This window comes from Erinaceus europaeus, chromosome 17, assembly GCF_950295315.1.
Source record: "Erinaceus europaeus chromosome 17, mEriEur2.1, whole genome shotgun sequence".
Lineage (NCBI taxonomy): Eukaryota > Metazoa > Chordata > Mammalia > Eulipotyphla > Erinaceidae > Erinaceus > Erinaceus europaeus.
Window position 1 is genome coordinate 53,874,380 of NC_080178.1, and position 26,933 is coordinate 53,901,312.

Below are 26,933 nucleotides of genomic sequence, written 5' to 3' on the forward strand. Positions count from 1 at the left end.
CCTGATCATAAATTCCTTTACTAGCCACTTTGTTCTGCATACTAGCAATGGGCCTTTCCCCAATATTCCTTATTTGGAATGATCTTCCTCTATTAGTCCTCTCCCCTTTTTTGCCACTTTTCTTCCTTTTCTTTTTTTATTTTTTCTATTTGTTTATTTATTCCCTTTTGTTGTCCTTGTTGGGGGGGGTTGTTGTTGTAGTTATTACTGTTGTCATCATTATTGGATAGGACGGAGAGAAATGGAGAGAGGAGGGGAAGACAGAAAGGGGGAGAGAAAGAGAGACAACTGCAGACCTGCTTTACCACTTGTGAAGCAACTCCCCTGTGAGCAGGTGGGGAGCCAGGGGCTCAAACCAGGATCCTCATGCTGGTCCTTGTCTTTGTACCACCTGCACTTAACCTGCTGTGCTACCGCCCGAATCTTTTTCTTCCTTTTCTAACCATATATAAACCTGTTCTCACCCCAATAAAATTGAGTTGTCTCTCTGAAGCACTCCCAGAGGTTCGTGTCTCCACATGCCCATGCCTGGTCCTCCAGCGGTCCTCCCACCCTTGCCTCCAGCAGCTGAGGAGGTGGTGGGGTTTTGCAGATGCAGCCCACACTTCTATAGGGACATTGTCTTTGGGATGTGATGCATTTAGTATAGTCAATGATGTTGAATTTGTATCTTTCCTTGTTACCTTTTACTTCTTTATTTATTTATTGGGTAGTGTTGAAAAGTAGATGTCTTGGGCTAGCAAGAGAGCTCACCTGGATAGTGAGCTGCTTTGCCCTGTACTGTACGTGGCTCTGGGTCAATTTTGGTCCCCAACACATTGGACAATGCTTCAATGCTGTGGTTTCTCTCTGCCTCTCTGAAAAAGGCGGCATGGAGAGGAGAAGCCCCAGGCATGATGAAAAGAAAATAAGAACTATTCTTAACATCAGGAGTTGGCAAGTAGAAGACCAGTGGCCAAAGCCAGCAGAAGGAATGGGGTCCTATCCAGGAGATGTCCCCACCTCTACTACCATCCCCAGGACTCACCGGGGCCTCCGGAAGGTCAGGCCATAGTGTTGACAGGCCAGCCCCACGGTGGGCGTGTACACAATGGGCATGAACCTCTCCACATCAGACGTCAGCACCCGGTAGAAGAGTTTCTCATTCCGGTCCTGAAGTGTCATGAGGATGATGTACCTCAGGAAGGAAGACAAGAACCAGGCTGAGGGCTCGGGTGGTGGCTCATCACATCCCCATGTATGAGGGTCCAGGATTGACTCTCTTGCCCCCACCTAAAGGGGGAAGCTTTCCAAGTGGTGTAGCAGTGCTGCAGATATCTCCCTCTTTTTCCTCCTCTTACTTCTCACTCATTATAAAAAATGGTGGTCAGGATGGTGGATTCATGTAGGCAGCAAACATTTCTCTTCCTGAAAGCTGGATGCTGTCACATGCCAGCTTTGATATGAAAGGATATTTGCTTTACTGCTACTTGAACTTGGAAATCAGAGACTGGAGTCTGTGAAATCCTCTACCTGATGCACTCGCTCCTTCTAGATAGGTAGACATAGAGGAAGGGGCTGGAGCGATATCTCACTGGTTGGGGAGGACTTGCCTTGACATGTATGTGGCCCAGGTTGGAGTCCCAGCACCACACAGGAGGATGATACAGTACCAGGAAAGCTCTGGTGCTGTGGTGTCTCTCCCTCTTTCTCTGTATGAATCTCTCTCTCTCTCTCTCTCACTCACACACACACACACACACACACACACACACACTCACACTCACTCACATGTGACATTCAGGAAGCCCCATTTCACCTCCCACTCCCTTAAGAATGGCCATGGGAAGGACTGGAAAGATTTTAACCTGATTTAGGGCAAGCAGAGAGAGGCCAAACACCCTGCATTTTCCTACCTCTGGGATCAAAGTGCCTCAAAACTTCCTCCTAGACTTCAGTTCACAGAAGGTCTTGATTTGTTTGTTTGTTTGTTTTAAGAGGGTAAAACCACCAGGTGGACTTTCTGTCTTTTGAGACAGAGGGAGAGGGAAAGGGAGAGAGAGAGAAGAGAGAGAGAGAGAGAGAGGGAGGGAGAGAAAGAGAGAGAGAGACCACAGCACTGAAGCTTTGTCCAGAGACTGGGGGTCAGGCTCAAACCTAGGTTGCTCACATGGCAGAGATTACCCAGCTGAGCTATCTGTCCCAAGACCAGTAGGATTCTAGTCCTTGAGGCTGTGCTTTGGTCTCAAGATTCAGCTTTAGTCTCTGAGTGGCTGGAAGTAAGCTTCAATTCCATTTACCACTCTGATCACTGATGTCCCCAGAACCCCATCTGTCCTGCTGGGAGCAGGTTTCACAAGTATCACATGTTAACAGTAGGATCCTGGAGGCAAGGAACCCTCTTCTCTCCCTCCACCCCACATAGCTTGTCATTCCCCTCATTCCAGGAACTGAGTGTCCCACCAGAAAATCCACACAGTCCAATAAAGGCATCCATCCATGCTTCTCTCTGGTTGACTCAAATGCCACCTCTTTTTAAGGGGCCTTCTGGGTTTTTTTCATGGATGGAATCCTTCCAGGTCCAACAGATAGAACCTTAGGGGGACCAGCACTGCTCTGGGGGCCAGGCTGGGTTTGGGGTGCCTGCAGGAGTGTATTAGCAGTTGGCCAGAGGGCACCACTGACCTGTCCAGGTCACTCTGCTGCCGCTCGTAGGACCTCATGACACGGAGCAGCTGCACGTCCTGGCTCAGGAAACAGGGCGGGATCAAGCCATGGATGCCCAGCTGCAGCCGCTCCTCCAGCGTGAAGGCCATGCCCTGGAGAGGAGGAAGAGAGGCAGACCCATGGGTATCTGGCACCCCACCATCTAGCCCTGAAGTCCCTGCAGATTCTGAGTGGGGGTGGGGGGTTGGAGCTGCATTTGAACTCCAGCTTTGCTGACTCAGCCACCTGGCACAGGTAAGTCAGGGTCTACTCTGTGCCCTAGCTTCCTCCTGGAAATTGGGGCACCATCTCTGCTTGTGAACTGCCTGGGGGTTTGGGTCATCACTGTGTTGTACCTAGTTGATCTTGATATAGCTTTTAGCTTTACAGAAAATGGGAAACACACACACACACACACACACACACACATATATATATAGAGAGAGAGAGAAAAAAAAAGAGGAAGAAGATAGAAGATACACACAGATTGTTGCACCTGGCACTCTCTTTCATTTGTTTTTAATTAATTGATTTTTTTTTTGTTATTACTGGGGCTCCACTACTTCTCCAAAAAACATGATGATTTATTTATTGCTGTTGCTGGGGGGGCTTCACTGGCTCCAATATGATAATTTTTAAGAGAGAGAGAGAAGCAAGGAGAGAGGGAAAGAGACCATAATCCCAAAGCTTCCTCCAGTGTGATGGGGCCGGGCTTGAATCCAGGTTGTGCACATGGCAAAGCAGCACACTATCCAAGTGAACTTTCTTTTACCCTTACAATACCACTAAACATCTCCTGGGTGTTCAGTGCTATTTGAAGTCCAACTAGCACAGCAGAAGCATTTGAAAGCTTCTTATGTACTCAAGAGGCTTAAATTCTGCCCCCACTTGCATTGGATGGGGAAGGGGAACTTTAGGAGCAGTGAAACAGTGCTGCAGGTATCTGTCCTTTTCTTTCTCTCTCTCCTCTCTCTGTGTCTTACCACTATTAAAAAATGGCCACTGGGGATTGTGAAGCCTCAGCAATAACACTGATGGTAAAGGGTGAAAGAAGAAAAGAGACAATGAAGACATAAAAAAGGAAAGAGACAGAGAGAGAAAGAGTTATGCTAACAAGGAAAGATGTGCTTTAGGAAAGAAGAAAGAAAAAAGAGCATGAACTTAATTGTCAAAAAGCAGACTGATTTTATATTCTCCATTATTTTTCCCTTTTGTTGCCCTTGTATATTATCATTGTTGTTATTGCTGTCATTGTTGTTGGATAGGACAGAGAGAAATTAAGAGAGGATGGGAAGACAGAGAGAGGGAGAGAAATATAGACACCACAGACCTGTTTCACCACTTGTGAAGTGACTCCTCCTGCAGGTGGGAAGTTGTGGGCTCAAACCGGGATCCTTATGCTGGTTCTTGCGTTTTATACCTTGTGTGCTTAACCCACTGCGCCACGGCCACACCCTATATTCTCTATTATTCACTTAAGTGTTTTGTAAAATTAAAACTCAGTGTGCAAGTATCTGTAGGATTTTGCCACATCTCCCTGTTGATGTGAAAAACTGCCTTGCAGCTTTGTACTGCTTTACAGTTCCATTTCCTTTCATTTTAAATTTATTTGTGTGGGATACAGACTGAAATTGAGAGGGAAGAGGGAAGTAGAGAGGGAAATAGAGACACCTGCAGTACTGCTTCACTGCTCATGATGCTCCCCCCTGCAGGTGGGAGCTGGGGCTTGAATCAGGGTCTTTGCTCATGGTGGTATGTGCTCTACTGGCTGTGCCCAGGCCACTGCCATTCAGACCATTTGACTCCAAACAGGACAGTGGGGTTCTGACAGCACTTATGGAAGAGTAAACTGAGGCTCATCTCTGTCAACAGTACTACAAAGTCACATGGTTAGCACAGGCAGTTCAAATGCACTTGAGAATGAGGTTTTATTTATTTTTTTGTTCATTTTTTTGCCTGTAGATGACTTGTTTTGCAAAGCTGTTGGTTGTGAACCAATGTGGAAAGAAAGGTTGAGTCTGTCCCTGAAATCTTTGGCACTGCTGGGATGGTGTCCTGTCCAAACAAAGGAAGTGCTCTGAAAGGCTGGTGAATCATTCTTTAAACAGAATTCCCTGTGGCCAGCTCCCTGCTTTCCAAGAGTCTGTTTGTAAACCTATTGTTCTTGACTCCCAGGGGGCCCTCATCACTCAGCTCAGCCTGGCAGAGGAAGGTGATGGGCTACAGTGCCTTCCTCCTCCACCTTGCAACAGGTCTTTGGTGGCTTGGGAGGAATGGTTCAATAAACAAAACTAAACGAATAATTAAAAAAAAATAGCAAGCAGTGAACATCAAGAGGGAAGCAGACAGACAGACAGACCTATCTGGAAGACTTTCTGAACAAGAAGCCTTTGTATATGCAGGGGAGGCTGAGTGTGGAGGAGTGAGTGTGTGGACTCTGTCAAGTTCAAGTTCACCCCCTTGTGTACTGCCTGCAAAATTCCTCAGCTTCCCACTTTGTGGCTTCAGGCCCATCTCTGGACCCAGCGAGGTTGACCCAGGAAGGTGGGGATCTTCCCCTGGAGACAGGGAGCAGACAGGACACACAGAAGGTCAGAATAATCAGTCCAGTGACTTTGAGCAGCTGGAGTTCCAGGTCTTCCTTCCTCCTGCACTGAGGATCACCACTGATACAGAACTGTCTGTGTTATTATTATTATTATAATTAAAAATTTATTGCCACCAGGGTTATCACTGGGGTTCAGTACTTGCATGATAAGTCTATTGCTCCTGGTGGCTTTTTTTGAGAGAACAGAGAAAAATTGAGAGAGGAGGGAGAGGGAGATAGAGAGGGAGAGAGACACTGCTTGTGAAGCATTTCCCCACTCCCCTCCACCCCCTGCAGGTGGGGATCAGGGCTTTGGACCTGGGTCCTTGTACATGGTAATGTGTGTGTTCAATGGGATGCACCACTGCTTGGTCTCCTCTCTGATTTTATAGAGCTTCCTTATTTTTCTGTTAGACTGAACAATCCTCCCTAACTCCTAAAATGCTCTCTGGGTTAACATCTCCCTTGGATGCCCTTTAGAATCCCCTGGGGAGTTCACAGATGGACATACCCCTTGGGTCAGCATTCTGGGGCTGAAAGTCTGGGTACTTAGCTTTTGAAAACCCTTGGGGGCTTAGGGAACAGATGGTGACACACCTGGTTCAGTGCACATGTTATGATGTGCAAGGACCCATGTTCAAGCCCCCAGTACCCACCTGCAGTGGGACAAGCTCTGTGAGTGGTAAAGCAGTGTTACAGGAGTCTCTGTCTCTCTTCCTTTCTATCGCCCCCCTTTCCCTCTAGTTTTCTGACTGTCTCTAGCCAATAAATAAATAAATATAAAAATATAGCTTCCTTTAAAAAAAAAGACCCAGAGAGTCTTCATATATGACCCAGTCTGGGAACCACTGCCTGTCTGAGTGGCTGGCAGTGTGCTTCCTAGTCTGTGGGTGGGGAAGCAGCCTGACAGCATGGCTCCAGACAGTTCCAGAAATGAAGCTTTCAGAGTGGCTACTTTATTAGCCAACTGCCACAATAACCTCCTAACAGCAAGCCCTACTCATGAGCCAGGAAACAGATCCACAGTGACAAGCCTAACATGCATGGGGGACCCATCCATCCATGGAGTTCCAAGTTAATGGCCTTCCTACTCAATCAGACATCTTTCTCCTTTCTTCCTGCCATCCTTACTTTCTCTTCTTTCTTTCCTTTCCTCCCCTTCCCTTCTTCTTCCCCTTTCACCCTACCTCTCTTCCTTCTTTTCTTTCTTTCTGCCCCCAGGTTTGTCGCTGGGGCTTAGTGCCTGCATAACTCCACCACTCCAGAGGCCATTTTTTTTTCTTTTCTCTAGATAGAAGGTGAGAGACATACAGACAGAGAAGGAGAGACACCAGCAGCACTGCTCTACTGCTTGCGAAGCTTCCCTACCCATGGGGACCAGGGATTTGAACCTGGGTGTTCCATGCATGTGTGCTTTCTACTGGGTGAATCACCATCTGAACCCTCTTTTGTTTTAATTGTTTACAGTTAAAAAAAAAAAAAAGATAGTGACATTCACTGGGAAGAGGTATGAGAACATATCGCTGAAGCAGACAGCCTTGTCAACCAATGTTGCCTCAGTGAAAATTAAAAAGTCAAAAAGAAAAAAAAGACAAGAAGAAAAGAAGGAAAGAGATTAGATAGATAGATAGATAGATAGATAGATAGATAGATAGATAGATAGATAGATAGATAGATAGAAAATCAAATCCCATATGGCTGCTTCAAATCCCATGGTATGTACTGGTGAGGACTGTCCTGGGATGGAGAGGCCTGGGGCAGGGTATCAGGGACCTGTCACAAAGAATTCATTTCATTTATGTTGTGAGAGAAACAAGACTTCCCCGAAGCTTACTCCTGAGTGGCTGTACCATGGAAAGATGTGGTGGCTTAAAGGCTTTCCTAACTCCTGTGGGCTGCATCAAAAGAAGTGTCTGAGAGAGGCCTTCTTCCTAGTCTTCCACTCATCCAGTTCTGAAGCCTGGCCTGCACATTTGGCCTCAGGATAAAGCTCTGCCCTAGGGTTCTTCTCAGACGAGTTTCCTTATCCATTCCTTTAACATCAGCAGGACAGCAAATCAGTCTCACTAGCCCAATCATTACGGCAATCTTCTGGGTGTGTATGACCTCACTTACCCTCTTCTTTCTTGCTACACAGTCCTGGAATTCTAAAAATATTTGTCAGATTTACCACAAGTGTTTGCTTACAGGTATGGGTCCTCAGGCAGACTCTTGAGATTCTGTGGGGCAGGTGCTTAAGCCAAGATAATTTTACCTTGGAGCCTGATGTGTAGTGGGAATTTACAGAATATTGACAGAGGAAGAAATAAAAATCAATGAATGGATATGTGGATGAATGAGTGGATGGATAGATGGACGAATGGATGGGATGGATAGATGAATGGATGGCTGGATGAGTGAATGAATGCATGAATGGAAAGATATAGATAAGTGGAGGGATAGATGGAAGGGTGGATGTGGATAGATTGATGGAAAGTTGAGTTGATAGATGGAGGATGATGAATGATGGTGAATGATGGTGAGTGGGTGGTGATGGATAATGGTCTCCATTCTGGATTTCAGTGACTGAAGAGTGTCACCAGAGGTTGCACAGAGGTGGTAAGTGGCATGGCCATAGCAATAAATCTCTTTCTTACTTCACTACAGTATCACCCAGCTTTTAAAATATTCATTTGTCTAACATATTGGGCTTCTTTGGTTAGGAGAATCACCTGGAAATACTGGGTTGAAGCATATCCCTCCTCAGTTCTTTCAGCTTTTCTGTTTCCCACAGTGGACTCACATGTCTTCTGCTCTGGACAACTGCTGGATATAATCTTATAAAAGTCCTATTTATAGGTGACTCGTTGCTGGCCTCTTGCTGTTTTTAATACTTACTCTTTATCTTTGATCTTTTGCTATCTCAATTATAATGTATCTTGATGTGCATCTGTTTAAGTTTGTTTGGAAGTCTTAGAGCTTTTCAATCTTAGTATCTGTCTCCTCTCTCAGTTTGGGAGTAGTTTCTTCTTTTTCTCTTCTTCCCCCATTCCAGTTTCTCCACTGGCCTATCCCATTATTACAGCTGAGAGCACTCCTACAATGGATGGCAGGTGCTTCTGAAAGCTTTAGTCATCTGAACAAACATGTCACTGGGTTATTATCAGCAGCAAGCTGCTGCTTTCTAAAGAGCCAGTCAATTGGTGCACAGAACTCACAATAGCCCAGCTCTTGACCAAACTCAGAGCTGGTTTCTTAACCCAGCGGGTGGGGGGGGAGGTTTCAATTCAAACAGAATAGATGTTGATTGATTGCATTTTGGGGGGGGAGTAGGGAGGGTGGAAACTCTTGGAAGAATCTTCAAGCAGCAAGGGCTTGGAGGGGTCATTTCCTGAGCTATGGAGAGTCATGCCTAGACCGAAGGAGAGGACAGTGTGGGTCCTGTCTCCTTAACCAGGTTGACATCAGGCATCTCACCAGCAGGGAGACCTGATTTTTCTAGACAATTGCTGGACAGAGCTAGCTCAGCCTCCACATCTGAGAGAAGCAATTCATCTGCAGTTGTTAGCAGACTGAGTTACAAAGGAGCATTCAGTGTAATTCCTATCCAGACTGGGAGAAGCTCCATTTCATTGCTGATTAGTAACATCAGATAAGATTCATCTTAACAGTCCACAGTCACAAACTAACACTTGGGCTCTCTGAAAACTATAGTGGTTATGAGAAGCGAGGGAGGGGAAGGGAGATATAGCTAGGAGCATCTGTAGTGTAAGGACACTAGAACTTCTGTGGTGGTTGTACACACACACACACACACACACACACATGCACACACATACACACACATGTGAGTTGTATATACACACCAATGTGCAACTATACTTTGAAAATTTTATATTTAGAAAGTGTTAAGTCAATAAGCATCACACAGAGATATTAGCTAACATATGATGCATAAATATGCTTGTTGCTGCCTCAAAACTCTTGGTTTCAGCAAAGAAGTATAGCTTGAAACATGTAACATTATTGATTCATGAAGAAATCAACAGAAAAGGTTAAAACACCCATGATTACTGGGGAAACCTCCAAAGGTTACAAGAACTGGACAATCACTGCAAATCATCAGGGATCCAGAAATATCTTCCTTGAAAAAACTTTTTATTATCTTTATTTATTTATTGGATAGAAATAACAGTCAGAAATCAAGAGGAATAGGGAGACAGAGAGGGAAAAAGACAAAGACACCTGCAATCCTGCTTCACCACTCGTAAAGTTTTCCCTCTACAGGTAGGGGAGGGGGCTCAAACCTGGATCCTTAAGCATTGCAACATGTGTGCTCAACCAGGTGCATCACCACTTGGCCCGAAAAGATTTTCCTTTTACTCCTGGCTCCTTTGGTTACTAATGCATTACTATTGAATTATCTACCATTCATTACCTTGAACTGTTGTTTGTTTTTTTTACTTTCACTGGATTCAACCTGCTCCTCTGAAACTGACATAATGCTAGCCCCATAATGGTTATGATGAGGATTCAGTCGTGCAAGGTGTGAAAAAAAGAGTAAGACACATGCTTGAAATGGCAGGTGAAGGGCTGGGTCTCAGCAGCATCAAGTCACACTGCCCAGGTGAGTGACTCTTTCTGCTTGCTCTCCTCACCAGGTAAATGTTCCTAACACAGGCAAGTTGCAGAAGCAGGTTACAAGTCAGGTTTCCAACTGTTGGAACTCAATAGTGATGTTGTAACATATATGTCCCCCCTTTTAGACATAACACATGCTTACTATAGACAGAAATATTAAGACAAATGAAACAAATGGGATAGTCTGTATCAAATTGATTGGTCTCCTAATTTTCATGCTTCAAAAACTTGATTTAAACAAAGTTGAAGAAGGCATCATAAATTCTGTAATTGACTGGATTTAAATCATATTAACATGATTGCCTAGCAGAAAGGCCCGAAGACAGATTCCCAAAACCTAACTCTGGTTTGGCTAAACAAGTGATACTCAATGCCTAAACAACTGAGAGAAAATCTAAGATAATCATAGAAAGAAAGGACTACAAAAATTGGATAAGAGCAAGAGACTGACCCACTTGACAGTGGCCTGTTTAGTCAATATAAGTATCATCCCACCTGACCCTAGTTAGGGAATCCTTGGATCCCCATATACATATGATGGACCTTGATCTCTAAAGGGTCCCTCTTTCCACTACCACTGGTCATTTCCATAAAGAACAGTGTCTTGTAGGCCCTCTCAGGACCTTGGCTCTACCATAAAGCAATGACGGTAGGGATAGCCCCAGTCCGAAGGGAGGCTGGGGGTATCCTGCCCTGCCACTTGAAAAAGACTCGTCCTGAAATAAGTGCAACCTGCAGTATTCCTCAGATGCTTGAGGACCATGAACTCAGACCAATAGAAACTTAGAGGTTACACAGGCTCTGGAGCTAAATATAAATACGTATTTACATTACACATGGGCCCTGGAACAGGTGGATGGAGGTAAATAGTTAATTTTAGCCACGAATTTTTTAAAAAATAAGAATGGAAGCTACTTCCTGCACTACTCCAACTTTCTAGCCCTTTTATCTACTCTCACACCATTCTCAGACAATATTCGCATCCAACCTGAGGCTAGATACCAAATTCAAGCAAAACTACTATAGTTGTATGCCCCAGGAACATGCCTAAAACTGTTCTCTTAGCTTTCTTCTACCCTAAAATCCCTAATCTCTTCTGCTTTAATCTTATTTTTGGTTCCTGTTCATTAACCATCTTGTCTCAACTTAGGTCATGCCACCTTCCAGATACCAAGTTACAGATGCAACCGTGACTACACCCTGACTTCACTGGGCAGACAACCTCACCAATGTGTCCTGGACTGTTGGGAACATGTGTGTGAGCCTGATAGAGCTTAGGGAGAACCACCCCCATCTTTGGATGGAGGTCTGAGAAGATAACCTCTTGGTAAGTCTCTCTCAACCGAGGTGAGCATAAGGGGGGAAACTCAGACTTGGTTCTTTCCTTCTTGACTCTCAGGCCCACACATGTTCCCAACACTGGACTCTCACATCTCCAGAGCCCTGGTCCACTAGGGAAAGACAGAAACAGGATGGGGGTGTGTATTGACCTGTTAATGCCCATGCTCAGTGGAGAAGCAGCTACAGAAGCCAGAACTAACTCCTACCTAGTGCTCCCCATAAACAACCTTGATCCATACTCCCATTGGGGGAGAAGTGATAGGATGAAGATAAAAGAACTCTGCACTCCAGCTCCATCAGCACCCAGAGAGAGAGAAAGAGAAGGAAAAAGAGAGGGACATATGGAGGTAGTTATGTTATGAGTAACTTAGAGGAGAAGATGAGTGAATCAGAAAAAGAAGGGGCAACTATGTATAAATGTGGACAGATAGTTATAGAAAAGATGGTTGGTCCATGTCTATAACTTTAGGGGAACTGTGGTAGATTGCAGTGGGGAGAATGATGATTCAGAACTCTGGTGGTGGGAATGTTATGGATTCAAACCCCTGTCGACTAGTAAATTCTATAATATAAAAATAAAATAAAAACAAAATATTATTTAGTAAAAAAAAAAAAAGTTGAAATCAGATTATGTGGTGGCCTGGGAGATGGCCAGGTAGATAAAGCACAGACATTCATTAATGTGGTCCTGAATTTGGTCCTCAGTTTACCAGAGGAGTGTTCTGGTTCCCTCTCTCTCTCTCTCTCTCTCTCTCTCTCTCTCTCTCTCTCCTCTCTCCCTCTTCTTCACCTCTCTTACATGAATAAATATTTTCAAAAAAGAAAGATTATATGTAAGATTTCATATTTTTGTTTTTCTTTAAAGTTGTTTATAATATTTATTTATTTTCCCTTTTGTTGCCCTTGTTTTTATTTTCATTGTTGTTGTAGGTATTGTTGTTGTTAGATAAGACAGAGAGAAATGGAGAGAGAAGGGGAAGACAGAGAGGGGAGAGAAAGATAAAAACCTGCAGACCTGCTTCACCACCTGTGAAGTGACTCCCCTGCAGGTGGGGAGCCGGGGCTCTAACTGGGATTCTTAAGCCAGTCCTTGCCCTTTGTGCCACATGAGCTTAACCTGCTGCACTACTGCCCAACTCCCCTATATTCTTGTTTTTAAAGACTTTCTTTTTTAACATTTTAAAAATTATTATCTTTATGTATTTATTGGATAGAGACAACCAGAAGTCAAGAGGAAAGGGAGAGAGAGACACTCAGGACCTAGTCCTCATCATAGAGCAGCTTTGGTAGAGACTTCCCCGTCTCTGAACAGACGCTGGGGTAACCTGCCCAACCACATGAGGAAGATCTGTCCTGAAATGTGTTTCCAGCTGTGACCATGAGCTGAGAGCTCAGACTAAATGGAACTTAATGGTTACACAGGCTCTGATGCTAAATAAATAGAAATAGAAATAGGATCAGGGAATGGAGGTAAACAGTTAATTCTATTCACAGAACATCTTTAAGAATGGGAGCTATTCTCTGCCCTAATCCAACTATGTAGCTCTTTTCTCTACTCGACACCATTTTCTCAGACATTGTTTTTATCCAACTTCATGCTAGCTATCAAACTCAAGCAAAGACTACCATAGCTGTGGGCCTCAAGAAACATGCCTAAAATGGACTTCTGAGCTTTCTTCCACCCTAAGATCCCTAATTTTATCTACTGTATTCCTACATTTTGGTCCCTGTTCATTAACCATTTTGTCTCATTTTATGTCCTGCCACCTACCAGACACTAAGTGGCAGATGCTACCATAATTCCACCCTGAGTTGTCTGGGCAGACACCCTCACTAATCTGTCCTGGAACCTCACCTCTCCAGAGCCCTACCCCACTAGGGAAAGATAGAAACAGGCTGGGGATATGGATTGACCTGCCAACACCCAAATCCTGTGGAGAAGCCAGAACTCCTACCTTTTGTATCCTAAAACAACACTGATCCCTACTCCCAATGGGGGAGAAGTGATAGGAGGAAGAGGATAAGAAGGCTCTGAACTCCAGCTCCATTAAATCTCAGAGAGAGGGGACAAAAAGGGGAGAGATATTTGGATGTAGTAATAGGGTTATGTGTGACTTGGAGGGGGAAGAGAGGATTGGAAGAAAAACAGGGAAACTATGTACAAATGTAGACAGCTGTAGAGACGATAGTTAACTCATGTCTGTACCTTGCAAGAACCTCAGTGGTTTGCAATGGAGGGTCTTGGGATTCAGAACTCTGGTTGTGAGAACAGTGTGGAATTATACTCCTGTTGACATGTAATTTTGTAAATCAATATTAAATCACTATTTTAAAATAATAAAAAAATAAAAAGAGAGGGAGAGAGATACCTGCAATACTGCTTTACCACTTGCAAAGCTTTCCCCTGCAGGTGGATTTTTAAAAAACTTTTTTTATATTTATTTATTTCCCCTTTTGTTGCCCTTGTGGTTTTTTGTTGTTGTTGTAGTTAATATTGTTGTTGTTGATGCCATCATTGTTAGATAGGACAGAGAGAAATGGAGAGAGGAGGGGAAGACAGAGGGCGGAGAGAAAGATGGACACCTACAGACCTGCTTCACCACCTGTGAAGCGACTCCCCTGCAAGTGGGGAGCCAGGACTCAAACTGGGATCCTTATGCCGGTCCTTGTGCTTTGCACCATGTGTGCTTAACAAGCTGCACTACCGCCCAACTCCCTGCAGGTGGAAATTTTATATTCTTTATTTTCTACTTAAAGTAGTGTAGTCATTTTTCCATATGCTAAAATTTTCACCTGAGACTGTTAAAAAGCTGAAAGCCACTCTACCTGATGAGTAAGTGCCTCATTATGTATATTTTAACTGATTCCGAGTTTTGATTATTATAAATCATACTATGATGAATGGTTTGCCTTTCTGATTTTTCTTGAGATTTGGATACTATAAACTAACTTAGACTGGAGACCCATATATTCATGAATTCATCCACTCACTGAAAGCATATATTTTTAAATGAACTTACTTAAATTTCATTTATTTTTATCAATTTTTAATGCCGAGTACTGCTCAGCTCTGGTTTATGGTGGTGGTGGGGAATAAACCTGAAACTTCACAGCTTTAGGTGTAAAAGTCTTCCATATAACCTTGTGCTATCCCCCATTTTTTTATTTAAATATTTATTTACCCATTACGAGTGGAAAAAAATGACATAGGTGGGTGGAGTGTGTGGTTGGGGAGACTAGAGCACCACTCAGCTCTGGCATAAAGTGGTGCCAGGGGTGAACCTGTAGCCTCTGTGGCCTCATACAATGCAAGCTAGAATCCTAACAGGCTGAGCTACTTAATAAGCACCTCTAGGTGTTGAGTAACCTTCTAAACTAGTCATACAAAAACAAACAACTTGGAAAACAGACAAACTATCTTTGTCTTCATGAAGCCTATGTCCTAGAAATGTATAGGCAAATTTAAGTCTCTTCAGGCATATTGGCCAATCATGTTCAGAAAGCCTGGTGCAGCTTACAACCCCTCCATATCACCCCCAGTCATCTTGCTGTATTTCACCCCTGTCTCTGAACATCACAGTTTTTAACTCTAAGATTTCAAAATTAAGTTCTGCTGGCCTCACAGCACTTAACAGTGAGGGTGCATTTTCCAGGACTCCCTCATTCAAGGTGAATGGAAGGGACATTCAAATCCCACCTGGATGGCAAGTACCATGCTATTTTTTTTCTCCTATGAGCAACGAATTCCAACCCCAGGTCACCACCTGTGCTTTCCACACACTCCTGGAAGGCAGCAGGAAGTGAGAGTCACAGATAGCATCTGTGTCCTGTTAGTATAGATGTGTCTGGGAAACCAGAGAGCTCCAGACACTTCCCCCAGGCAAATGTCAGACCTTCTAGGGATCAGCCAGCATAAGTCAGGTGGGTTTCCTGTGGGTGGAAGTCAGGAAAAACTGAGGAGCTTCCATGAAAACTGGAGTCAAGCATTGGTTTATGGGGTAGGAGGTAGGTACTGTCATTGTAAGTCCATCCCTCCATTTACTGAAGGAAAACTGAGGTGTAGATACATTTGATTCTTGCAAAGGCAGTGTGTTGCTCAAGCTACTCCAACTTTAAAGTCTGTGTTCTTAAACATTTTCCTGTCATTTGAAAGAAAGCTGCTCACCATACCCAGTTGAGTGGTTACCTTGGTGTGTTTGGAAGGAGTATCTTCTATTATATGTTCTTCAAGAACACAAAGCTCTGCACTGGGAGGGCTGGATGCTTGTAGTTGACTCAAAGTGTGTCAGACTAGGGCCAGGAGATGTCTCACCAGAAAAGCTCATGTCTTTCTGTGTATGAGGTCCTAGGGCCCCAGCTCTAGGGAGCACCATGGACAGCACCAAAAAGAAGGAAGTCTATGGATGATGGTCTCTCTCCCTTTCTTTTTCTCTCTCTGTCTCTCTCCCTCTCTTAAAGGATGAGCAAATTGGCCAGAGAAGCAGCTCAGTGGTCTCAAAAATGTGTGAGGACCAGAGTTCATTCCTGAAGTTACATTCTAATAAAGGTTTCATACTTATTTTATTTTTATCAGAGCACTGCTCAGCTCTGACTTATGGTGGTGTGGAGGATTGGACCTAGGACTTTGGGTCCTGAGGCATATAAATCTTTTTCAGAACTGCTATGCTATCTTCCCAGCCCAGGTTTCTTACATATTTCTTAAAGAAAATGCTTTCTTGTTTGTCCTGGGGTGACAGAGGCGAGGTTGACTCAGGGCACTGTGGTAGAATCCAGACACTCTAATATCTTTCAGGTGGTTCAGAATCTGTCTTCTGGGCTACAGTGCTACAGTACACAATCAGCAGTCCGCAAAAAATTTCATGAAGTGTTCTTACAATCCCGGCTCTTGACACTGAACTTGGTTGAAACCATTGGAAATTCTTTCACAGTCCCCTCTCCCTCCCTGGGTCCACCCTGACAACTCACCCTCCACTTCAGCCTGCTTTGATAACTCCCTTAACAGTTGCCTTTTTATTGAGAAACCTATGAGGTGACATATTTGAAGGGATTATTCATTCATTTCCTACAGCAAGCATGCACATCCCATAATGCCCTAATAATGATAACCAGATGCATATGGGGGTAGGGGGGTTCTTTGGCAGGAGGTTTTCTGAGCTAATTTGAGAACATGCTGAATTTCAATCTCTTGTCACCAGTGCAAAAATCTAGCCTCAGATACGTCCCAGACAGTGCTTGTGTCCCGACTCCTCCCTTACTCTCAAAAGAATTTTAGGGATAACCTTGTAAGTTGTTGTAGAAATAGTTCAGCTGATAGAGTATAGGACTTACATGCCAGAGGCACTCAGTTCTATGCAGAGTGCCACACATAGCTGCTCTCTCACGTGAAACTCTACCTCTTCCAAAGTAAATAAGAAATAAAATTCTTCTGTGCCCTAAGGTTTGTCACTGCGGCTCAGCACCTGCATGATTCCATCATTCCAAATGGCCATTTTTTTTAAAAAAAAAAAAGGTGAAAGTCTGACAGGGAGTGATTAAGAGAGTAAAGGAGAGCCACCTGTAGCAACACTGCTTCACCACTTGTGAAGCTTCCCTCTGTGGGTGGGAATGAGGACTTGAACCTGGATCCTCATGCATGATGATGTATGTGCTCTACGGGATGTATTGCTACCCAACCCTAAATAAATCTTTTTTTAAAAAAAATAAAATACCTAAAGATTTTGTTTAATTTACATACCTATAAGAGGCAGGGTTGACAAGCACCTCATCAACCATGTAGTTTATCTCTTCTATGCTTTAGACGAGAAACCTAGCATTTCAGGGAGCTCAGTGTACAGCCCAAGAGATGGTGCAGTGGACAAAGTGTTGGACTCTCAAGCATGAAATCCCAAATTTGATCCCCAGCATCACATGTGCCAGAGTGATGTTCTGGTTCTCTCTTGTCTGCTCTTTCTTTTATTAATTAACAACTAAATAAACTTAAGGAAAGAAAACTGTGTGTGTGTGTGTGTGTGTGTGTGTGTGTGTGTGTGTGTGTGTGTGTGGTCAGGGTTGATTTGTCTGGCACTGGGGCTGGGGATGCCAACCCTTCTTGTCCTGACCACCCCCTCCCATTTCTTACACGTGTGTTGACTGCTGTTCTCAGCAAGTTTATTCAGTCATTCATACCAAATAAGGCTTTGCCTGAGAACCAGACTGACACCAATGACAAGGGTGGTAGCCAGGGTTACATTTCTCGGAAGCCAATAGTTGACCTAAGGGCACCCATCAGCTCATATTTTAATACATTATGAAGTGTAGATCCACACTACGATGAGCCTCTCTATCTTTCTCTCACTCTTTCTCTCTCTGACACATTTCACACCTGTGAGGATGACTTTTATTCAGAAATCAAGAAACAACAAATATTGAAGAGGTTGTGGAGAGAAGGGAAGCCCTGTACACAACTGGTAGGAATTTCAATTATGGAAACCACAGTGGAGATTCCTCCAAAACTTAAACACAGTTTAAAAGAAATTCTCTAAAACCCAGTTTTCTTATTTCTTGGCATCTTCCCAAGGAACACAAAAACAGTTTTAAAGAGACAGATGAACCTTCATGTTCATCATCTCTAAAGAAAGGATGTAGATGATTGGGTGAGGAAGATGTGGAACACATACACAGAGACTTTATGACTCAGTTATAAAAAAACAAAAGATGGAACCCTACCAGTAGAGGCAGGCCTAGAAGATATCACTCTAAATAAAATAGATCAAACAGAAATACAAACAGCATAAAGTTCCACCCATATGTGGAAGATACAGAAACAAAATTAATGTACAGAGAAAACAAACACTTAAGACTTTGGAAAGAAAATAGTGTCTATGAAATGGAAAGGGAGAAGAGGAAAGAGTAATGCAGCAAAAGGGGCCAATTGCATTATCAAATGTAATATGATTCATTATGAAGCGCAATGAACTTTTTGGCTGTGAACATAATATAGTCTGAGCAGGTGGTGATTTGTAATATACACCTGGACACTATACGACATTATAGACCACTGCTGATTACTTCAGTGAACATGGCTGTCTGGCCAGATTCTTTATTTTATTATTTTACTGATAAAAGACTTTTAGCAATCCAGTCAGTTCTCAGAGAGATGCTTCTAAGTTGTATTTGTGCCTGCACTGTGCCTTCTGTGAACAATTGTGATGGAAGGTGACCTTACAGGGGTCTCTGAGGGACAGAGAATGGCTTATCCTGGGATTTCTTTCCCCTGGTGTTTCCAGGTATGGGAGGAAGGTAGTTTTACCCCAAGGCAGAGAACTGGCTTATAACCTTGTAAGCTCTATCTAGAAGTTCAAGGTCTTAGCTGCCAGCAGAGCTAAGAAATTGGGGAGGCCAGTTCAATATGGGGGATAGCAGGGTGGAGGAACACAGAGAATTAGAGTCAAGGGGGCCAGGGGGTGGCACACTGGGTTAAGTACACATAGTATGAAGTACAAAGACCTGTGCAAGACACTCTGCAGGGGGGGTTGCTTCGCAAGTGGTGAAGCAGGTCCACAGATGTCTCTCTTTCTCCCTCTTTATTTCCCTCTCCCCTCTCAAATTCTCTGTCCTATTCAATAAAAAGGAAAAAATTAAAAATGACCACCAGAAGCAGTGGATTCATAGCGCCAGCACTGGGTGTTAGTGATAATCCTGGAGGAGAGAGAGGGAGAGGGAGAGGGAGAGGGAGGGGGAGGGGAGAGGGAGAGAGAGAGAGAGAGAATGAATAAGAATTAAGAGTCAATTGGTCATCTGAAAACAACAAAATCCCCATCCATTCTCTAAATAAAGCAAAGCTAAGCTCAAATACATTGCAAGTGCATGTTTATGAAAAGACCTGGGAGGCCTGGGAGGTGGCACAGTGGGTAAAAGAGTTTGACTGATTAGTCATGGGGGCCCGAGTTTGATTCCTACCATCACATGTGTCAGAATGATGTTCTCCCCCCCCCCTTTCTCTCTCAAACAAATAGTGTTATAGCTGCTAAGATTCTAAAATTTCAAGTTGCACTAATGATTTGCAGTGCAATGAAGAACAAAAAACTCCTTTGGTCATTTCAGTGGTGTGCTGATCACTAAGAAGTATCTGTTCAGATACTTTCAGATAAAAATATCTTTAGGCTAAAAGGATGAAAATCAACACAATCATCGCTATAGTCATTGACACTTGAGTTACATGATAAATGATTTGCTGGTGTCTTTTTTTCTTGCTTGCTTGCTTGCTTTCTTTTACAAAGTTGCATTTATTTGAGGCTGGGTGCTGAGTACACATGTTAATATGCCCAAGGACCCACAGTCAAGTTCGGGGCCCCCACCTCCAGAGGGGATGCTTCAGGAGTGGAGGAAGAGTGCTTCAGGTATCTTCCCTGCTCCCTCTCTCTCTCTCCCTCTCTAGCTCTGTCTCTTACCTATAAATACACAATGGAATATGACCCCACTGTTAAAAGTAATGAAGTCATCCTTTTTGTCTCATCCTGGATAAAACTGGAAGGAACCATGCTAAGTGAGATAAGCCAAAATAAGAATGGATGACTATCAGATGATTTCACTGATAGAACTCTTAAAAAGAAGCGAGGATGGAAAGGGAAACCACAGGGTGAAACATGGATTGAGTGTGGTATACTGAGCAAAGCAAAGGACTCTGGGGAAAGAGGGCAGGGAGGGGTGGAAAGGGTCTTGAGGTCCTGGTGCATGATGGTGGAAAAGGACCTGAGTTGGGGATGAAAATGTTCTGCAGACATCCATCACGGCAAGAGGAGAAATTGTACCCATGTGCCAACAGCTGTACTCTAAATCACTAACTCCGCAATCAAAAGAAAAAGAAAATCCAAACTAACATAATTCAGAGCTGGGGCTACTTTGTCATAATCTTGGGGGAGGGCTGGGTGGGATAATGGTGCAAAAGTCCAAATGCCTGAGCCCCTACATCATCATCTCCTGAACTGATCTGCTTTGGAATAATAAACTAGAACTCGCAGTACACAAACTGGATTGCCCCTTTGTTGTGAGTCCAAGACGTCACACTCTTTCTTTGTTCCAGTTGAGTAGACTGGGGTGCTTCTTCCTTTCTGTTGGGTTTCAGTGAGCCAGAGAAGACATCAAGGATTCCTCAAAATGAGAACAACCTTTGGAATTTCCAGTGTTGAAGTGATGTTATTTGAACGTCACTTCATTGTCTTTTTCTACTCTCTCTCTCTCTCTCTCTTTCTCTCTCTCTGTGTGTGTGTGTGTGTGTGTGTGTGTCTATTCTTTTTAGACTTATTTATTTGAGAACCAGAGCATCATTCTGACACATGTAATGCCAAGGATTGAACTCAGGACCTCAAACTTGAAAGCCCAATGCTTTATTCACTGCACCACCTCTTGAGCCCCTCAGTTCTTTGTCCACACAGCTTCTTGGCAACCAGCTGAGTGTCTTGGGCTGCTTCTTGAAACTAAGATTTCAAATTCACTTTGTTGGTTGAAGCTTCTTTGATTTGAGGATTCTTGGCAGTTAGACTTTTCAATAGCTTCTTTGTACCTACTAGCTTATGACCAGGCCAAACCACTCCTCTTATTGTCTAATATTCTTAATATTGGGCAGAACGTTAAGGATTTGGCACTGCAGCTTTGTACCACTTACCATGTCCATTGAATTCACAAGGTACTGATTTTATAATGTTAAATCATGTCACATGTAGCCACCAGAGAACTTTTAGGGATACACACACACACACACACACACACACACACACACACACACACACACACATATATTCATTCTAGCATGAAACAGTTAATTTGGTGGCCGCTAGCTGGGGAGACTCAAGGACTCCTTTCTCTGATTTCAAACACGGACGGGAATTTACACATGGTTTTTCCACAAAGATTGAAGCCAGAGAGCCTATGCCAATGCTAAACCCAGCACATATTTTTCAGAGGCACAGTCTGAGAAGTTGTGTACTCTGGGTAATTAGAATTATGGGGCTTTAAATTTGGAGGTCCTATGAGAATCCATTTGGTGTATGATTATTTATTTATTTATTTATTTTGCCTCCAAGGTTATCACTGGGGCTCAGTGTCTGCACTATGAATCCATTGTTCCTGGAGGCCATTTCCCCCATTTTGTTGTCCTTGTTGCTGTTATTGTTATTGTTGTTATTGCTGTTGTTGTTGAATAGGACAGCGAAATCATAGAGAGGAGGGGAAGACAGAGAGGGGGAGAGATAGATAGACAGCTGCAGACCTGCTTCGCCACTTGTGAAGCAATCCCCCTGCAGGTGAGGAGCCAGGGGCTCAAACCGGGATGCTTACATGGGTCCTTCTGCTTGGTGCTATGTGCACTTAACCCTCTGTGCTACAGCTTTGCCCTCCGGTGGATGATTCTTGAGCTCTGGTAAAGAGCAACAAGCCATCAAATGAAATGCCTATTTTTGAGTTCCTGCTGTGTGACAGATACAGTTCTAAGTATTTTGTCAGAACTGACTTCTTTGATCCACCCCCTGATCTTATTAGGTGGATATTGTTATTATTGGTATATTTAAAGATAAGGAAGAGGTGATAAAGAGTCAGATAACAATCTGAGTGTCAGATTCAGGCAATGGGACTGGATTAATGACTTCTTCCTTTTTTCTTCATCCTCTTCCTCCTTCTCTCTTCTCAGTCCCCTTCCTTTTTTCCTTCCTTCCTTCCTTTTTTTTCACCAGTGTTATTACTGAGGCGCAGTTCCTGCATAAACTCATTGCTTCTGTCAGCCATTTTTCTTTTTATACAGGTGAGAGACAGAGACAGAAGGGTAGACACATGTACCACTGCTTCACCACTCATGATTCCCCCCGTAGGTGTAACCATGCAGTGGCCAGTGGCTTGAACCCAGGTCCCTGTGCAAGTTTTCATGTGTGCTCCACTTAGTGAGTCACCTCCAGGCCCCCTCCCCCTCTCCTTGGACTACTTCTTGCTTCACCTTCACAGAGCCAGCACTTGCCCAGCTCAGCCTGAAATCATGTTGCACAGTGCATGGCTGTTTCTATGCTGAAACTGGATCAAACCCCAATAAAATCTGGTTAAAAAAATGTCCCTAAGCTAGTTTTTTTCTTAATTTGTTACAGATGAGTGACATTAGACAAATGATTTCTGTGAGTCCTGGCTTATCTATTCTGAATGTATGGGTTATCTGTCACAGAGGGGCTGTCAGTCACTGAAACAACACAGAAACAACACAGAGAAAGAAAACACTTAGCATCACTCCTGGCCAGTGGGGAGAATGCCACAGATTTAAGCCAGATGGTGATTTAATCTTGCTTATGGGTTCCTCTTTCCAAACCTCAACTTCCTCTAAGGTCAGAAGGAATGGAATTTTAGGCACAACTTTGTAAAAATGGGGACATCAAGCCACCTAGTTCAATGTCACACTCAACAAACACCAAGGAGATGAGCTGTCACATGCAACTAGAAATGGTACTGGGTGTGGGCTTGGGGCCATGGTTTTTACTTTCTGTGAAGTTGTTGGGTCATCTCCTAAGAAGCTGCAAAGGCACTGAAAATTTTCAGCTCATAGATGCTTAATATCATACATGAGAGTTCTTTCATTTCAACTGCTTAGAAAAGCAGTTTTGCAGAGAACTGAAAACTGTCTTGTGCTTGGCATCTACCCAAAGACAAATTATTCTAGCATGAAAGTCTGAGGAAAATAATTTAGCCACAAGTATGCAGGTTGGAAAGGAAAAACAACCAAAAGGATAAAGAAAAACACACTCAGGCTTTTTCATATATAACATTCCATTTTTTTGGTGGAGGGGGGGCAGTGTTAAACTGTACCACCGACATGGAACCTGACCTTCAAGTAAGGGTCCAAGTGACAAAGAGAGAATAAATAGTTCAGGACCTGAAAATATTCTGAGGTGTCATTGAATCCCAGTAGAAGATGAAGGATAAACAGAAGCCGTTATTCAACACCACTGGCACTGAAGTCCAGGACTGAGTTCAGATTCACTTGCAAGCTGTCAGAGTGTAAACTCTTTTTTAATTATTAATGTTTAATTTCTTTATTGGGGAATTAATGCTTTATATTTGACATTTCCCAGTTTTCCATGTAACAATACAACCCCCACCAGGTCCTCTGTCATCCTTCTTGGACCTGTATTCTCCCCTGCCACCCACCCCAGAGTCTTTTACTTTGGTGCAATACACCAACTCCAGTTCAGGTTCTACTTGTGTTTTCTCTTCTGATCTTGTTTTTCAACTTCTGCCTGAGTGTAAGAGCATCCCATATTCATCCTTCTGTTTCTGACTTATTTCACTTAACGTGAATTTTTCAAGGTCCACCCAAGAATAGCTGAAAAAGATGAAATCACCTGTTTTTAATAGCTGAGTAGTATTCCATTGTGTATATGTACCACAACTTGCTCAATCACTCACCTGTTGTTAGGCTCCTGGGTTGCTTCCAGGTTTTGGCTATTACAAATTGTGGTGCTAAGAACATATGTGTACACAGATCTTTTTGGATGGGTGTGTTGGGTTCCTTAGGATATGTCCCCAGGAGAGGAATTGCAGGATTGTAGGGTAGGTCCATTTCGAGTCTTCTGAGACTTCTCCAGACAGGTTGGACCAATTGGCATTCCTACCAGCAGTGCAGGAGGGTTCCTTTGTCTCCACAACCTTTCCAGAACTTGCTGCTGTTACCTTTTCTGATGTATGACATTCTCACAAGAGTGAAGTGGTATCTGATGGTTGTCTTTATTTGCATTTCTCTGACAACCAAAGACTTGGGAGCATTTTTTTCATGTGTTTCTCAGCCTTTTGGATCTCTTCTGTAGTGAATATTCTGTCCATGACTTCTCCCCATTTTTGGATGGGGTTACTTGTTTTCTTATGGTTAAGATTGGCAAGCTCTTTATATATTTTGGTTATTAAACTCTTGTCTGATGTATGGCATGTAAATATCTTCTCCCATTCTGTGAGGGGTCTCTTGGTTTGGGTAGTGGTTTCTTTTGCTGTGCAGAAGGTTTTTAGTTGGATGTAGTCCCATAGGTTTATGCTTGCCTTTGTCTTCTTTGTAATTGGATTCGTTTCATTGAAGATGTCTTTAAAATTTATGCAGAAAAGAATTCTGCCAATATTTTTCTCTAAGTATTTGATAGTTTCTGGTCTAACATACAAGTCCTTGATCCACTTGGAATTTCCTTTTGTATTTGGTGAAATATAGTGGTTCAGTTTCATTCTTCTGCATGTTTCAACCCATTTTTTCCAACACCATTTGTTGAAGAGACACTGCTTTCCCCCATTTAATAGTCCTGGCACCTTTGTCAAAGATGAGATGTCCATAGGTGTGGGGGCTTACTTCTAGGCTCTCAATTCTATTCCACTGGTCAGTGTGTTTATTCATGTTCACCAAGCAGTTTTGATGACAATGGCCCTATAATACAATTTGAGATCTGGGAGTGTGATGCATACAGTTCTGTTCTTTCTTCTCAAGATTGTTTTGGCAATTCTAGGTCTTTTCTGGTCAGAGGAGGATGTGGAAAGTTACAGGACAAGTGAAAGGATATGGTCCAGACACTTTTTACTAGTGAAGTCTAATTTATCTCCATGACAGCAGAGAACTCTGAGACTACAGAAAAATTAAGTTCCTGCCATGGCTGTACTACTAGTTTGTGGCAGAGTTAAAAGTTAAGCCTCGGTCCACAGTTCAGACGTCATTAACAGAAGTCACTGAAAACGTCCCATACTTCCCTGAGCAGATGTAAAAAAGACAGTGCTATTTGCAGTGATGCCTGTCAAGCTGTGAGACTGCACACAGCTGTTTGCTACTTTGTGATTTCATGACATGAAATGGCAGATGCATATATTCCTGATTCAGCCCGTGATGAGGCATGAGCTTAGGAGGCCTAGGACCCACCATTTGAAAAGTGCTGAGATTGCATTTCTGTACTTTCTGCCATGAGTGCTCTGTGGATTTCAACATCCCCCCCTTAAATTTATTTTATTATGGAGAAAGAGAGAGAGAGAGAGAGAGAGAGAGATCAAGAAGCACCAAAACACTGCTCAGCTCTGGCATATGGCAATGCTGGAGTAGCATCTGTGACCTCTGGCATTTATCTTTAATCTCCATCATCAGCCCATTATAGGGATATTTTTTCAAACTCGGTAAAGTGGCCCAGCCAGTGTGCTTTTCCAGCTTTTTATTTGAAGCCCTCAGGCGTGGCTCTGAAGCACTGACTCTCTAGCTGTTGCACTGAAATCTTGACCATAGTGTCACTGACAAGTGTGACCTGGGTAAATGACCATACCACTTTGCAAATAGAAATAATAGCATCACCTCATGGAATTTGTTTTTTTTTTTCCAGATACATTAGATAGGAGCAAAAGACATGTGTACTAATCACCATTTGTCTGCTGAACTATGCCATCATCATTGTATGCATGATAGTATTTGAAAGAATTGACAAAAATCAAAGAGCTTAGGACAGGATATGACCTACTAAGGTGCTGTATGATTCTTTGCTATTATTGTTAGTTTTGATTATATGCTGTTGAGGCAACCAATCAGGCAAGAGTCAAGCAACCAGGGCATTGTTAGAGAAATAACAGCTTATGCAGAGATAATATAATGGTTATGCAAAGAGACTCTTATGCCTGAGCCTGAGCTGAACAGTGTTCTTGTACAGAAAAATAAAAAGACAACTTAACCTACATTTCAATCAATTGATTGTTACATTTTCTCTCCCTCGCTCCCTCCCTCCCTCCCTCTCTCAATCTTTTTCTTTTTTTTTTTTTAACCAGGGTTATCACTGGGGTTTAGTGCCTGTACACCACTCCCAGGACTTTTTTACCCTTAATTTTTTTTAAATATTTATTGATTCCCTTTTGTTGCCCTTGTTGTTTTATTGTTGTAGTTATTATTGTTGTTGTTGGATAGGACAAAAAGAAATGGAGAGAGAAGGGGAAGACAGAGAGGAGGTGAGAAAGAGAGTCACCCGCATACCTGCTTCACCACTTGTGAAGTGACTCCCCTGCAGGTGGGGAGCCGGGGGCTTGAACCAGGAACCTTACGCTAGTCCTCATGCTTTTTGCCATGTGCGCGTAACCCACTGCACTACTGCCTGACTCCTTAAAAAAATGTTAATGTATTATAGGAAGAGATAAAGAGAAGGAGGAAAAACAGGAGAGGAGGAGGAGAGAGAGAGAGAAAAAGAGAGAGAGCGAGACTTGTAGTACTGCTTCACCACTTATGAAGTCTCCTTGCCACTCATAGGTGGGGTGGGGACTGGGATCTTAAACCAGGGACATCATACACAGGGACATGCGCACTCTATGAGCTGCACCACCCATCCAGCCCCCAACAGTCCCTTTCACAGGTACCTCTGATGGATATTCCCATTCAACAGCAGTCACCAAGTTTTCTGTGTGTCCAGATGCATTGTGGATAGGAGGAAGCTAAAATGCCCTTTTGTAAATGTAGTGGACATCCTTGGAGTGTCTGCCAGCTCAGTGTCTCCAACACCATCCAGCTCACACTCCAGTATGTCACACCAAGATGTATACTCCTTCCTTCCAATTGGAGCATCCTAGTCTTTCTCTCATAATTCAGTATTGAGACGATATGAAGGTAGAACTTGTATCTTTTGTAAGCTAAGATAAGCCTGGGGTCAGGGGGAAGCCTATATGAGAAACTGAGGAGGAGGAGGAGGAGGAGAAATTG

The 26,933-nt window shown here is 43.3% G+C and overlaps 1 protein-coding gene, 1 long non-coding RNA gene and 1 other non-coding gene across 6 annotated transcripts in view; all 3 read right to left on the minus strand.

Moving 5' to 3' along the window:
- Positions 1 to 26,933, minus strand: part of LOC107523674 (uncharacterized) — a 591,794-nt gene that overhangs the window by 191,044 nt on the left and 373,817 nt on the right. The gene's annotated exons all lie outside the window — the stretch shown is intronic.
- The window catches only part of LOC103126763 (NADP-dependent malic enzyme, mitochondrial), a 96,652-nt gene that overhangs the window by 42,769 nt on the left and 26,950 nt on the right, over positions 1 to 26,933 (minus strand). For all 4 annotated transcript variants that reach the window (XM_016194586.2, XM_060177390.1, XM_016194587.2 and 1 more), the window contains exons 2-3: positions 2,665 to 2,798; positions 1,028 to 1,177 (exon numbers count right to left, since the gene is read on the minus strand). In XM_016194586.2, coding sequence (XP_016050072.1) covers positions 1,028 to 1,177; positions 2,665 to 2,798 — 284 coding nt within the window. The remainder of the gene's footprint in view (positions 1 to 1,027; positions 1,178 to 2,664; positions 2,799 to 26,933) is intronic.
- Positions 25,576 to 25,655, minus strand: LOC132534165 (small nucleolar RNA snR60/Z15/Z230/Z193/J17). The gene has a single exon (XR_009545838.1). It is a non-coding gene; the product is annotated as a small nucleolar RNA snR60/Z15/Z230/Z193/J17 (small nucleolar RNA).